The 14,492-nt window shown below is 36.9% G+C and overlaps 4 protein-coding genes across 11 annotated transcripts in view; 2 read left to right on the top strand and 2 right to left on the bottom strand.

Annotated features, from left to right (window-relative positions):
- LOC106129386 (neuropathy target esterase sws) overlaps positions 1-4,087 on the top strand; it is a 46,542-nt gene extending 42,455 nt beyond the window's left edge. For all 8 annotated transcript variants that reach the window (XM_060954658.1, XM_060954653.1, XM_060954652.1 and 5 more), the window contains one exon: positions 2,300-4,087. In XM_060954658.1, coding sequence (XP_060810641.1) covers positions 2,300-2,407 — 108 coding nt within the window. In that variant the 3' untranslated portion in view covers positions 2,408-4,087. The remainder of the gene's footprint in view (positions 1-2,299) is intronic.
- Positions 4,088-4,284: 197 nt separating this feature from the next.
- LOC106129308 (uncharacterized) lies at positions 4,285-6,091 on the bottom strand. Its single transcript, XM_013327833.2, has 3 exons — positions 5,977-6,091; positions 5,419-5,594; positions 4,285-5,316 (listed from the first exon to the last, which is right to left on the bottom strand). Exons 1-3 carry the CDS (start codon positions 6,089-6,091, stop codon positions 4,285-4,287), a joined length of 1,323 nt encoding a protein of 440 aa, XP_013183287.2.
- Positions 6,092-6,576: 485 nt separating this feature from the next.
- On the top strand, positions 6,577-7,131 carry LOC106129307 (protamine). The gene has a single exon (XM_013327832.2). The coding sequence runs from the start codon at positions 6,613-6,615 to the stop codon at positions 7,129-7,131; it is 519 nt and encodes a 172-aa protein (XP_013183286.2). The 5' UTR covers positions 6,577-6,612.
- Positions 7,132-8,052: 921 nt separating this feature from the next.
- On the bottom strand, positions 8,053-13,017 carry LOC106129306 (CAP-Gly domain-containing linker protein 1). Its single transcript, XM_013327831.2, has 12 exons — positions 12,912-13,017; positions 12,253-12,452; positions 11,710-11,889; positions 11,364-11,452; positions 11,188-11,284; positions 10,537-10,717; positions 10,092-10,205; positions 9,639-9,816; positions 9,317-9,461; positions 9,023-9,184; positions 8,450-8,573; positions 8,053-8,165 (listed from the first exon to the last, which is right to left on the bottom strand). The coding sequence occupies exons 1-12, from the start codon at positions 13,015-13,017 to the stop codon at positions 8,053-8,055; spliced, it is 1,689 nt and encodes a 562-aa protein (XP_013183285.2).
- Between the last annotated feature and the right edge of the window lie 1,475 nt (positions 13,018-14,492).

The raw sequence follows: 14,492 nt of genomic DNA, 5'->3' as shown, positions 1-14,492 counted from the left end.
GGCCAAGAGTCAAAAAGTCTATTGCACATTCGTAGATCTGGAAAAGGCCTATGACAGAGTTGAGAGGAATGAATTGTGGTCAGCACTTTCTATGCATGGGGTGAGCAGTCTCTTAATACGAGCACTGAAATCCTTATATGAGGATTCGAGTGCTTGTGTCAGGATAAACGGAGCGCACACTGAGTGGTTTAAGATTGAGAAAGGCGTTAGGCAAGGATGTGTTGCGTCACCGTGGCTGTTCAACCTATTTATGGATAGCTGTTTGACAGATTTGAAAGAGTCTAAAAGTGGATTAAGGATGAATGAGTTACTCGTCAAATGTCTGCTCTATGCCGACGATCAGGTTATACTGGCGTCATCAGCGGAGGAGTTACAGGAGATGGTAAACTGTATGCATGAAGCTTTAAAAGAGAAAGGAATGAAAGTGAACGTAAGTAAAACTAAAACACTGGTTTTTGAAATGGAGAAAGAAATGACAGCATGTAATATTTTGATTGGAGGAGAAAAAGTGGAGCAAGTGAAAGAGTTTGTATATCTAGGATCAAAGTTTACATCAGATGGCAAGTATGATAGTGATATTGAAAGGAGAGTGAACGCGGGGAACATGGTGAATGGAGCTTTGCATGCCTTTATGAGCAGTCAGAAACTATCCAAAAAGGCTCGACTGGCTGTGCACAGGGGCGTGTTGGTCCCGACATTAATGTATGGGAGTGAAAGTTGGGTATGGCAAAAGAAGCATGAAAGCAGAATAAATGCAGTGGAAATGAGAGCGTTAAGGAGTATGATGGGTGTGAAATTGAGTGACAGGATAAGGAACAGCGTGATAAGGGAATGTTGTGATGTGAAAGAAGATGTAGTTACAGGAATAGAAAAGGGTATGTTAAGATGGTTCGGTCATGTGGAGAGGATGAATGAATGCAGGTTGACTAAGCAGATATACAAGGAGAGTGTGGAGGGAAAGGTCGGAGTGGGAAGACCTAGACGAACGTATCTTGATCAAATTAAGGACGTCCTGGTAAAGGGTCAGGTCAAAAGTACCCGAAACCGCCGAGCTTGTATGAAGAGAGTTATGAATGTGGACGAAGCGAAAGAAGTATGCAGAGATCGTGGCAAGTGGAAAGAGGTAGTCTCTGCCTACCCCTCCGGGAAAGAGGCGTGATTTTATGTATGTATGTATGTATGTATGTTAAAATTTTATTTTTCTTTTTTTTGTAACTGGTCAGTTATGACACATTCTGAACAAAACAGAAAAGAAGTTGCACAATACAAATTATAATTAACATATATCAACAACAAAATGTTTATGTATAAATGATCTAGTTCTAGTTCATTACTACAGTATATAGTTTTATGTAGGTATCCTTCCGAGGCAAGCGATGGGAGTGTTATGACGATCTTCGTAATAATGTAAGAAAAAGCTAAATGTATGATTTCAGAATGTGACCTTTATAGATTGAAATATTTTTACATAGAAGGAGGTACACAGATTTTTAGGATAGGTACACTGAAGTACACATCAGGTACGTTTTTAATCCAAAACAGATATTAAAATCCGTGAGGTACACCCGCCATTCTGACACACATTAAGTTTGGTCTAAAGGTTTGACTGGTAGAGAATGCCTTATGGCATAAAGTTTTAAAACAATAAAAAAAGTATTAATTTTATTTTAATTTTTTATATTTCATATCGCACTGAACAGCACAATAGGTCGACTTAATTCTGAAAGCGTTACTTTCAAACAAATTTGGTCAGTTTTTCACGGCAGTTCTTTTTTTTTAAAAAATCCATTTGTTAGCTGTAGCTGTGCTTTACACGCCGAACAATTTATCAATTTATTTCTTCACAAAAAAAATTGTATCTCTTAGACTTAAAGTTCTAGTCGCAGGTCACTTCGCATATTCTTAATTTTTACCTCTCAGATTATGTATTCTTATGCAAAGGTTATTTTAATTAATCGTTATAAAACACCGATAGCGGCTTAAAATGTTTCATGATGTTCTATATAATTTTTATGACGCAAGCGGCCCATGATAGTCAAATACAAATTATTATTTATCTCCTGGATAAAAAATTTCCTGTATTCTAAATTATCCTGGCTCATTTGGTTTATGTTACTATAAATATTTTACAATGTGGTATGTGAAAGTCCATCGAGTGACGAGGCCTCTGATTGGCTTTGACTTGCCTACGTAATTTTTATTACAATATGATAAAAAAAATGTGTAGATCTGTCAAAAACGGTGTTAATTCTAATGTGATGCAACGTATTAACAAAATAAATTAAAATTTCAATTACAGGAAGGCCTGCGCACACGCCGCGTAGGTGGCTCCCTCTCGTTGTCCGAAGACGAAATCGACTCTGAAGCGGAGCTTTACGACCCGTTAAACAAGAGGGGCGGCAGGTGAGACCCAACTTTGCACGACCTGTGCAAAGCCCTGTACGAGTACGTACTTACTGAGAGTTGCAGCGATTAATGTATATATATATATAGTTTAAAAGAGAATGTTGATAGTCATTTGGTGGAAAAAAACGCAACTTCGCCAAATTATCTAGGTTAGGTAGTAAGATCATGAGCTCTGACTAACTGCAAACGGGAACACATTAGGATGATGAATATTTGTAATCTGGAGCACAAAAATATGAACAGGATAAAAGGTAACAAGGTCATAGGGGTGTCAGGTTTATCTGTTAACTTTTTACAAGTAAAAGAAAGACAATGTTAAAATGTACTGCCAAAGATTACCCGGTGGTGTTAGAACAATCTTTTTACAATTGAAAAATAGGCTTCGAGTCAAAAGTACTAGGAAAGAGTAAATGTTAGTGCAATTCCAACTTTGGCATAATATGTGTATTTGGCATAGTGGTACATTGGTATTTTGTACCTTTTGAATCTCAAACAAACAGTTCAACATGTTGATTGAACTAATTTTTAAATAGCAAAAAATATTGGAATAACCCTTATCTTAATAGGATTCTAACAAATTATGACAAAGGCGGTCAGTTTTTGTAAATTTTATAGTCAGTATATAATTAATTATACGTAGTAATTAAAGTAAAGGAGACTAATATTTCCATTATTATTTCATGCCAACTATTATTTATATTTTATTTCATCTAGATAGCGAACACAATGCAAAATAATTTTAATAATGTCATTCACAAATATTATTCGTTAGTTTTTTTATTGTATTTTCTATGTGTGTGTGTAGTGTATATTCAATATGCTGTGATTAAAGTGAAATTAATATTGTACAAGTATAATTATAACTGAAAACAATTCATACATTCAAGTTAATATTTTGAGCGTGGAAAGTTGCGGGAATGAACAGCACAGAAAACTATAACAATTCAGGCAAAAATCGAGATTATTTTTATTACAGTTGGTGCTTTTCCCTCCTTTGTTTATTTCTACCAACATGCGATAATATTGAAAGTCATTTCTGATAGAAATCAAACTACAATGGCACATTGAACGGGATACCGTAAAGGTATGGGATTATTTACATAAAAAAATATGTGTGTGTAAAATTTACAGTGAATTCAAATAAGTAATTAAGCTTTGTTTAGATTCAGTCGAAAATAGGTGATATTAGCCAATAAATATATATAATTCTACATTATATTACACATTATATTCGTCATTGTGTGTACTTACTATAGGTAATTAGATTTAGAAAACATCAATGCAACTATTTTAATAATATTATTTTTAAGAGTTATTTAAATGCCTTATTTGTATGTATGGAATGTTCTAGTACGTCAGACATTATGTATAGCCAGCCTTATTTAATTCATACTTTTAAGAAGGGATGTGAATAAAAATGTTAATTTTAATGAATGAAACAAGATGTTACAGTTAGAGAAAATTACTGAGTCGAGTTTTTCATATTTTTGACCTCTATGTTGAAATGATCGTTTTTTTTTGTGTTGGCAAAGAAAACATATGTACTTTTTATATGAGAATGTGTATGCACGACTGATTATATAGCTTTAATCTAAGGCTGCCAATAAGGCACAAAATGTAAACCAAACGTTAGCTCAATTAGTATAATGTATTTTGATTAATTTCAACCAATAAAATATATGCTTACATAAATAATTTTCATTATAAAACCCCTCAATCACCTCTTGTTTCCAACCACTTAAAAAGTTATAAATAATAGATTTTGGCAACACCAATAATTACTTTCGATCGAAGACCCTTATAGTGTTTTTTTTATCGTGCTATCTCTGATATTGCAGTCAGTGCACAAGCGAGATAGAAATAGTTTTGATAAATTCTTTAATGTCTATAGGACTTTTTATGGATCGCAAATATCAGACGCGCCTTCAGCTCATGCAGCCTCTTCAAGTAACTGTGCACGTTTACTGCCAATGCATTATCACCGAAGTCGCTCTTAATAGTTTCCACCTGCTCAATGCTCATGGTCCTGTAATTATGTCCAGTTTCAAGCCCATAACTGCTCGTCTCAGTTGTACCGTCCCAGTCTTCATGATCCCTGATTTTTATCGCCTTTACATTCTTGTCCATGTTCATCTTGATATGATTGCGGATGTCTGGCATGTCGCACAGATTCATGAGGACTTGCATAGCTCCGAGCTGTAGAACGGGCTTGTTCGGAGTGTGACATAAATCCACCAACCTCTTTGGCAGTCTCATGCATTCCTTAGCACGCCATTTTGACCGTGTCGTCAATGTGGTATAAGCCATCAGGTTTATCGCGCTGATGATGACTTCCACACTAGTACTCATGAGGTACGGTCGTAAAAAAAACGTAATATCGTATTCGTCTGCAAGGATCTTTCCTATATCGTCCTTACATAATTGAGTCATACAGTCCATAGCGGCACTGATGATTTTTGTATCTCTATCCGTGAATAGAGTCAGCATGATTTGGAAGGCGTTAGCTTTGAGCAACCTCGCAGGATCCCATTCACCGAAGCAAGTCAACGTTTGAAGATGTATCAGTACGATGCCAGAGTGCTCGTTTTTGACCACTTTCAGTAGGTCTTCTACGATCTTCTCATGTTTCATGATAATTTCGCAGGAGCACCTGTCTCGCGCTAAAGTTTTGAGGGTTGTTGCCGCTACGAACCTTATCTCTTTCCTGTCTCTTAAGATCAGCCACAGAAGGTTGTCAATAATGATAGCCCGTGACATGATTTGCTTCCGCCCTTGGTAGTAGGTGGCTAAGTGCGTCAGGATCAGGCAAATTTTCTCTCTGATTATAGGATTCCGATGTTCCATCAGATCTATAATGCGATACACGACGTGGAGATCTATTAAAAATAATGCGCTTTCAGATATTTGTACCTGCCGGAAGAACAGAATTTTGATGAATACAGGTTCTTGTGTTTAATTATTCATGTAACACCGCTGTTATACCAACTTTTTATACCAGAGGCACTAAAATACCTGATCGAGGACAGTATGTATGGCCTGTAATTGCACCAAGTCGTCCTCGGAATGCAGTTCCCTGTTGATGATCCTGAGACCAACGCGACCAAACCCCATTCTAGCTCGGGTTATGTCTACGTGGGGCGCATATAATGATGGTTGCATAGACGTCGGCCGCTGGGCGGCTGGTTGGTCTGTAATTAGAAACATAATATAAGTCAAGTCACTCGTATGTATGCGCTTATATCTAAAAATTGTGGACGGATTTTGTTCTTGTTTGAAATTTTGGATTTAGGGTTGTCTAAGTCAGGTTTATATCTAACCGTGCGAAGCCGGGGCCGGTCGCTAGTTTAGTGTAGTTGCGTGGTGGTGATGAGAGTGTTGGGAATGATGATGATGAAAAGGTTAAAAGTTTAACTAAACGAATATATCTCAAGGAGAGTGTGAATAGAAAGGCGAAGGTCTAGACGAACATCATCAAAAGAACGCGTGTGCCAAATGTTCTGGTCTTCGTTGGTACCGTGTGTACACCAATCTTGAAGTTTAACGCTATTTTGTCGTAGAGATTAAACTAACCACAATGAGGGTCGAATTCTGATTTCTCCATAGCCTGATCAACAGCCTTGTTGATCACTCGCGGGTTCATGGCGCATACTAGCTGGAGGTAAGAGTTCTTGTGCGGGCAAAACATGATTTCTGATTTATCGTAACTACAATATCATAATACTAATATCCAAAACTATAGTAAAATTTAATTACAAACATTCATAAAACTAATTTGCTTTGACAATATTTGACAAAACTATTTTTTTTTAAACTTTTCAGCTTTAAGTTTTTCAATTTTCAGGTTTAAGGGAATTTTAAACCTTTTTTGACTAAAAGAAAGGGATATGTTTAAAGAATTTTCTCATCTTTACTTCCATATCATGAGCAGTCGGTGCAAGGAATTTATAAACTAAGATAAAGAGAAAGATTATAGAGGGGCTGAACAATGTGATCAAATTTTGTTTAACTATTTTCATAGAGTGAAATTTAGACGTAGAAAATAGAAACAACTGGCTTTCACTAATAAAAGTAAAACTATCATCTATCACAGTTGACGTTCTGTTTCTGAAACAGAAAATTTTAAGGCGACATGTCGCGTATGGCTGTGTGAATTTGTTAATAAACCCAAAATTTTGCGTTTTCGCTGACGGCGATGTACGAGAGCTGATGGCGTCCAGCGGCGGCATGGACGACGAGGAGAAGAAGAAGAAAAAGCTGAATGATGACGTCGTCGTGTTTCTCAGGAAGCGTAGTGAGACAGAGACGTCGCCGCGGTACACGGCGAGGTTGAAGGGGTACGTGAACGTGCAGCAGAAGAGGCGGCGAGCGGCCGAGGCGCGCCGGCACGCGACGCGGTCCGAACAGGCCGTGCAGGGCACGAAGAAGCCAGAGTCGAAGGATAAGATCGCGAACAACGAGAATGGAGAGAACCGAATGCGAAGTCGGTCGTTCTCGCGATCCGCCGAGCCTGTGGATAGGTGCAGGCGACGGAGACGCTGTGGCCGCCGCCGTAGAAGCCGTCGACGCCGTCGCCGCCGCCGTCGACGCCGCAGCTGCCGCCGTCGCCGTCGCCGACGCCGCAGCTGCCGTCGCCGCCGTCGTCGAAGCTGCAGCCGCCGCCGTCGCCGGCGCAGCCGCCGCCGAAGACGCCGCCGTAGTCGCCGTCGCAGACGTCGCTGTCGTTGAATTATAAGTTTTGTAAGAGTTTTCTAAATTTGAGTGTTACCGTCTTTTTTATATGGGTTTACAATATAAATTTTATTTCTTAAATACAATCTATTTTTACTGTTTAACATATTAACTCTGCACGATACCTGAATGCCGAAATAACAGCCCGTTTACGACTTTGCCGTACCAAGCGTCGGGTCTGGTCAACGGGTGGTATAATCAAAAGTAGACAGATCCATGGAGCAAGCTAAGTAGGTAATAGCTGTGCCTTACGGTAAAACGCCCGCGGTTTTCACTCAGTTGATCACTACAGCGATATGCTAGGGTAGGGAAATTATTTTTCTTTTATTACAAAAGGATCGAGCAGGATCGTAATTTGACAACATTTTAAACCAGTCAGACGTCTTGGTTTACGCTCGACCACAACACAAAATTAATAACTGCTGATCCGAGTACTTTGACGACGATGACAAAATCTGGTTAGGGGTAAGTCATTCTTAGATGAACTAATCAGAGGAGTCATTTTAGTCGCTCCTAAAGTTATTAGCTTAACAACGACAACATAGATAACTTGGGGACGTATAAACAATCAAACCAAATTTCCCCCTTGTCGTGTCAAAAACAATCATATCGTCTATGTCTGCAGATTTTTGGTGCTACCTCCAATTGAGATGTGTAAGGTGTTATTATATCAACGATATCACTATGATTTGTGGTTATGACGTGACATAAACTATCATTTGTTTTATTAAACTTATCTATTCAATAATTTTGTTGAGGGCTGTTGAAGCGGCGAATAAAAAACTAAATTGAAAAATTACGTCTATTTATTAAACAACAATATTGGGTTAATATTGCTCCTTGTAGTTTCTTCTCTCTCAGTCCACCTTAAAATTTCATCTGTGGGTGGACTAAATGAACTTTTTCACATATATTCAGTTACTTCCTGGGAAAGGCCCTGAATCCCTTTCTTCTGCATTTGGTGTCAATGATGAGTTGAGCCTGCCGTTTTAAGTAGCATCTTGAGGGTATATCTTCTTCTTCGTCAGAGGCTGTGGGACAAAGTAAAGAAGGTACAGAATAAATCAGAGACGGAACGTTATAAAACTAAACTCCTTGCTGTGTTATTGTTGAGAAATTCGCATACAGTTGTATTATTAACAGTTTTTAATTATTTTATTAATGGAAAAGAAGTTTCCCCCGAATTAAAACCCCTTATCTTTCGTTTCCTGTCGGAATTCCGGGTAGCCATGAGTAGCACGGTCAGTCACCGCTTACTACCAGGATAGCCATAAGCCTATATTAAAGTTCAAATAAAAAATGCAGTAATTCTTACGTGGGGCTTTGACCGGTTCCTTAGTGACTAGTTCTTTATAAGTTGGCACGATCTTCTCAGTCTCTTTGGGCGTGCTTTGGCTGGTACTCAACCCGGCTACCGAGGATTGCGGACGGCTTGTTGGCTGAAATATTAAAAAGTCTGCACAATCTGGTTCAATCAAATCTGGTTGTCCAATAAGAGTATAGAGGCGTACCATAAAAGACGCGTGAGGTGATATAGCCAAGGCATTTCTTTGGCACAAATAATTGAGGGGCCTTTGTACCAAGAATTCTGTTTTATAAGGTTATTACTTATAATGAAATGCAACCGATCGCCACGACGCATCTTGCATTCAGTGGTGACTAAAAACTTCCTTGGTTCAAAACTGGTCGTTATGTCAATTTCAAAATATTTGGGTTTAAATATAATAGGAAATCGTATTGTATCTTACGGAATCCTGATGACGGATTTATCCCACTTTCGTATGTTCAAAATTTCTGTTAATCAATAGTATGTCATTGATCAAGACTCCGATGTAGTGGCATGCAAACCGCACATAGATTTGCACCTATAATATTTTAATGTTCTCACGTTCGAAGGTATGACGATGGTGGTAGACTCCCCCCCCTGTTTGTCTCGGATCTCGCCTGCCCTGGTGACCGCTTTCTCATAACGCACGGTTAGTACCACTATCAACTCTTGCACATCCCTGGCTTCTGCTGTCCACTCTGGTATTGGAGGATCTGGTATCACCTGGAAGTTTAGAAGCCGGTCTCTAGTTTAAATTTCATTGTAAAGTTTCAAATTTGTTTAGATGATATTGGCTAATGACAATATTCTCGTGAAAACAAGGCATTTGCAACTAAATAGAGAGAGAAAACTTACATCTAAAAGTTTGCAGAGATCATACAACAGACGTTTGATCTCCAGTAGTAATGTTTCTAGTTCATCCAGCTGCTTCTGCAGCTCTTCGTGAATCTCGTTCTCTTGTTTTATCTCTTCCTTCAAATCGTTTATTTGCTCTTGTCCTCTGAAATGAAAGCAACAATATATCGGTCTTTAATACAAAATTTTCCATGCTGGCCTCTGAAAGATAAATTACGTAGATTGGCAAGTCATGAAAAAAAAATGGCATTTCTCTTACGTAAATCTTAAAATTTGAATTTGAATGAAGAAATCTTAAAAATTCTAAATTATGATCCCGTACTCATCCTTATCTTTGACTGAAGCGAATTTGAACGCCTCTAGTTCCGATAGGAGTGTGGTCTGCGTTTCTTCTAATTGTAACTTTTCTTCCTCGATGGTCTGCTGGAGGTAGTTCAGCCTTTTGCTCGTTTCGCGTTGACCTTGAAACCTTTCGAATACTTCTTCAGCTTCGTTTGCTCCTAAAATATGTTGTTTCATCAGTTGGAGTCTTGTTGTCGGTTATAATAACATAATAACACACGTTCATTCTTTGGGAGATAAAATTAATAAAGTCATAGGTGGTTATTGTTTTGGCATTTGAATAATCTAATAATTGCATTACTTCCTATACAAAATTAAATACTATTTAAAGCACTATTTTATTTACTTATGTACAAAAGGAAAAGGCATGTTTATCTTGTGGCACAAATTAAGCTTTTTTACGGGTGAAATATTGAAATTATTTATAACTAACCTGTTAGTTTCATGAGTCTTTGGAAAATTTGTTCCATTTGAACAGCAGCTGTTTCTTCTTCAGTTACAATTTCACCTTCATCAGACTTTATAGATTCTTGTCGAACCACACGAGCTGTAAAAATTATTATAAGCCTTAACATTTTTTTTGAATATTTTTTTTTTTTTTTGGGAACCGGTTTAGGCAAGTGGGTTCTTAAGTCAGTTCCTAAAAAAATATCTCAGTATATGTTTATAGGTTTACTCATTTATCAGTAAAATTAAGTCTAGAAAAATCTTATAAAATTCTTCGTCTTTGAAGCAATGGGCTGGCAATTTATTACCATATCTGAATCTCATTTCTAACATTAAGCCATTCAGCTGAACATGGCAAATTGACTCTTGTGAAAAATTTATTGTACCCCAAAAATTGTTGAAAAATGTTTGTGTTTTAGTGTCGTTATCACCTTGTGGAGGAAATATCCTCTTCTCCAGTTTCTCGAGTTCCCGTTTCCTCTCTGCGAACCTCTGCGCGAAGTACGCCTTCTCCTGAGTCCTGTTATGCTCTGCATCATGAGCGCGCTCAGCTTCTACTGACGTGGCAGCTGTAGCGCGCACGCGCATCTCCGCTGCTTCTTCTCGGATTTTCTTAATTAAATATTAATATTTATTGCTTCAACCATATAATATTTCGTATTCATCTCCTACGGCGGAACAAGGCCGAAAGACCACGTTCAGTAGGATTGCAATTCATCCGTCGTGGGATACTTTTACACTTTTAATGCACACTCTTATCTGATCTTTAGAAACTAGATAGGAACATTTTTTTTTTCATTTTTTTTTGTCGATTTTCCATATTTCAAAACCAGTTACGAAAAAAATATACGCGGAAATAAAATCATGCAAACTTGCATTTGATAATGTGCTTATTCGTTTAATCGCCATTTACGACATCTATGAATAAAAGATAAAGTTGTCCTACTATCCTAAAGTTCCGGAAACCAAATGGAACCTACTTAAATTATTGTAAGGAATGTTTGATGAAAGTCTATCAGCTGACAATTGTAGTACCTATTTACCTTTCTATTGCAGTTTTATGATGTTGATGTAAAACTTACCTCAAGTTTACCTATCTCCTCCTTCTGTTTTTTCAATGCGTCTTCTATAAGCGTGAGTGAGCTTTCAAACTTGACCGAATCGTCTATGAGAGCTTGTCTGTAAGAAGTCACAATTTCGATATTATAATTTTCAAGCCAAGTAATCAAGTTAGTGTCCACAAAAAATCATAACTTACCTGATGGAGAAATATTTTTTCTTCACGAGTTCAGCTTCAGTCCATTGAATGAGAACTTTGTGAATTTCATTTTCCAAGTGGGAAGTTTTCTAAAAAAGATTTTTGTGATTACTTATAATGTACCAACTATTTGTAAATTCTGTCTGGCAAAAATTTATGAATTATGAATCTTAACTTCGAGGGCTTTAAGGAATCCAATATATTTTTTTTTAAATATTGTCATGAACAAATTATAATTACGATTTTCGCTGTTATCCCATGTGAATTTTCGATGGAATACAAGTCGTGCTTTAAGCTATCTAATATATCTATGCTATCATATATACTTATATATATATATATATACCTTTCTGGCTCTGGTGCTAGATTTCGACTTCACGAGTTCACCTTTCGTATTTTCTACGAGTAAATGTTCGTATTCTTTCTCCAAATTATGCAATTTATTCTTCTTGCTACGTTTCTCGTACTTGAGTAGGTCCAACAGCTTCCTCTGTTCTATTACTTTTAGATCCAGATTATGTATTATCTATAAAAATAATGACGTTAAAGAATCTTTTATCAGGTAAACTTGTACAGTAAATGACAGAGAAAATTTAACACCTGTTAATGGAAACCTAAACAGTAGTGGCCTCTTACAGTTGACTGTACTTCACAGAAGCAGTAATATGTAAACCCTTTGTAATGATGTCAACGAATGCGTTTTCATACATGGAGTAGGCGGTAATCTAACGTTCATGTTTAATCAGGACGGTTTTGCTTCTTCAGTGTTCCAGTCGCCTCCTATGACATCCACTATAATAGTTAGTATTTTCTCTGTTAGAAATCAGATGGTTTTTTACGTAACTAAATTAAACATATCAGCAACATGCTTATTAAATGGTAGCATTACCTGATCACTAGTCTTATTTCCTACAGGACATACATCATTTAAGTACTTTTTCACTTGTATCTCTTCTTCTCCAATCACAACTTTGGCTTTTGTTAACTCATCAAGCCTCAGTTTAATTTCCTTCTTAAGGGTTTCTATGAGGTCATTGTTTTGCTGCTTTTCTTGCTCGTTCTCTTCATAACACGACTTCCTTTGACCCTCTGAAAGTTATTATGTGTTTTCATATGGATAGTTATTATTGCTCTCTCTCAAATCTTCTTTACATCTCGTACGAGTAATTAGGTTGGAAAGAATGCCGTGTGGTTCCCGGCACCAATACAATATTCTATTAATAATATATAGGCACTCCATCTCTTTCCTATCCCTAATCGCCTTTTATGACACCTGGGTTATCGTAAAAGACGACTAAGGGATATGCTTATAAACCCCTGCATAAGGTTGTGGAGGTCAGACAAGAGTATTTTCGTGTAAATAAAATATCTAATATACCCAATTCTGGATTGTGGTTACCTCTATGTAGTGGCTTCGGACTAATCCCAGGAGTAGGAGGATGATGAGGCACATCATAAATTCTCAAGAGAAAGTCACTAGTCACCCAGGGCCAAAGTATTAAAATTATTAAAGCAATGAAAATATTTTGAGTCCACCATTTTACTCACCTGACAATTGTATTTTCTTTTTGATTTCAAATATTTTCGTGTTTATAGTTGTGAGACGATCTTCGTGCTCGATCTCAAATGGATGTTTTTGGTAACAAGTGGCCATTGTTTTAATGTTACTGGGACTGTTTATAATAATTTTAAGGCGTCTTCCGAGGCGTCTTGAGTCGCCAGGGAGTTATTGATCCAACATATTTTTGTTGGCAACATTTTCGTGTGTTTTTCGCATGAGAAATGAAAATTCGGGCCAGCACACACGCTGTATGGGACACAATCGCTAGCAAACTTAATTGTAAATATTCGGTACTTATCTTATGATGAATGAACATGACATGACAAGAAAATTAATTTGTTTCCCGGCTATTATAACACATTGTACCTAAGTTACCTTAATAAGACTAAAATAAATCTAAAATAAATTAATTATTAAAAACTAAAAGATAAAACTACAAATAAGCCTAAATAAAAAACTTACACTTATTAACAAAAATGCAAGTCCCAGCAGATCGGAGTCTTGAGGTAAAGTGCCCAGAAGGCTGGCAGCATTGCCACGTTGAATGGCAATGCTTATCTTTTGAGCATACCTCTATAAATTGTATGTTTATTTCTCTGCTACATACACACAATCGCTCGTCCGATTTCGAGGTGTTGTTTTTTTTGAATTATATATAGTTTAATATCCGAGGTTACAGGTTAGGAAAGGCAGGAATTTTAAAAAAAATGTACTTTGTAATTACTTTAGTACATAAAGTTTACTAATTTAATTAGATATCTTTTGGATCGGGCTTTCAAATAATTAAATGTTATATTTTTTTTATCTGTTCTGTTATCTGTTTTCTACATTCCTGGCGTGCATAAGTCACTGAATAGGTAACAAAATCTGAATATAGCATGACATTGGAGTCTTGCGACTATTTGCTCCGTCTACCTCGTAAGGGTTGAGACGTGATATGTGTGTTTACTTTTCACACCACTTATGAAAATTATAGGCCAGTGTATTTTAATTTTTTACTTCACCTATCAGCTAAATCTTAAAGCCACATCGTACCTATTTAGTTCATCTGTTGTACATTTTACGTGCAGATATTTTCATAAGTAATCGGAAATAGTCTTGTTTTATTGCCTTTTTATTGACATTTGTAACTATTAAATAATTAATCGACACACTAATATTTTAACTTATCTACAGTCATCTAGCAAATATACAAATCATTAGAGTACTTATTGTGTTTAAGTTTACCTATTAAGAGTTTAAACACTAAACATTATTACATAAATAACGATAACTTGATGCAAAATAATCGTCACTACCGTTGCAATGATAATTACCGATGTCTAGGAAACGAAAACATTAATTCACCCCTCCGTAAAGTAGGTAATAATAATCGTAGCGCCATCTGTCTGGCGCACGAGAAACGATAAAGTTCAAAAGCTCGCCATTGGCTGCAGGCGCAGTTGAATCGCTTGATTTCTCCATTGAATCAACATTCCTTCGCGTATATTTCAATGTGTGAGTGATTGTGTTCTCACGGTGTTTAAGACAAAATTCTGTATAGTAATGACATAAATATTAACTAAACA

The sequence above is a fragment of the Amyelois transitella genome, chromosome 4 (assembly GCF_032362555.1).
Source record: "Amyelois transitella isolate CPQ chromosome 4, ilAmyTran1.1, whole genome shotgun sequence".
Lineage (NCBI taxonomy): Eukaryota > Metazoa > Arthropoda > Insecta > Lepidoptera > Pyralidae > Amyelois > Amyelois transitella.
This window is presented reverse-complemented; position numbering and strand designations above follow the sequence as displayed.

What these genes read in the sequence shown, in the direction of transcription:
- LOC106129307 (XM_013327832.2), top strand. Translation starts at nt 6,613, where the DNA reads ATGGCGTCCAGCGGCGGCATGGACGACGAGGAGAAGAAGAAGAAAAAG.
- LOC106129308 (XM_013327833.2), bottom strand. Translation starts at nt 6,091, where the DNA reads ATGTTTTGCCCGCACAAGAACTCTTACCTCCAGCTAGTATGCGCCATG. An exon ending in AGAATTCGACCCTCATTGTG is followed by an intron (nt 5,595 to 5,976) that starts GTTAGTTTAATC and finishes TTCTAATTACAG; the next exon opens with ACCAACCAGCCGCCCAGCGG. An exon ending in TACATACTGTCCTCGATCAG is followed by an intron (nt 5,317 to 5,418) that starts GTATTTTAGTGC and finishes TTCTTCCGGCAG; the next exon opens with GTACAAATATCTGAAAGCGC.
- LOC106129306 (XM_013327831.2), bottom strand. Translation starts at nt 13,017, where the DNA reads ATGGCCACTTGTTACCAAAAACATCCATTTGAGATCGAGCACGAAGAT. An exon ending in AGGAGATAGGTAAACTTGAG is followed by an intron (nt 10,718 to 11,187) that starts GTAAGTTTTACA and finishes TATTTAATTAAG; the next exon opens with AAAATCCGAGAAGAAGCAGC. An exon ending in AAGACTCATGAAACTAACAG is followed by an intron (nt 9,817 to 10,091) that starts GTTAGTTATAAA and finishes AACATATTTTAG; the next exon opens with GAGCAAACGAAGCTGAAGAA.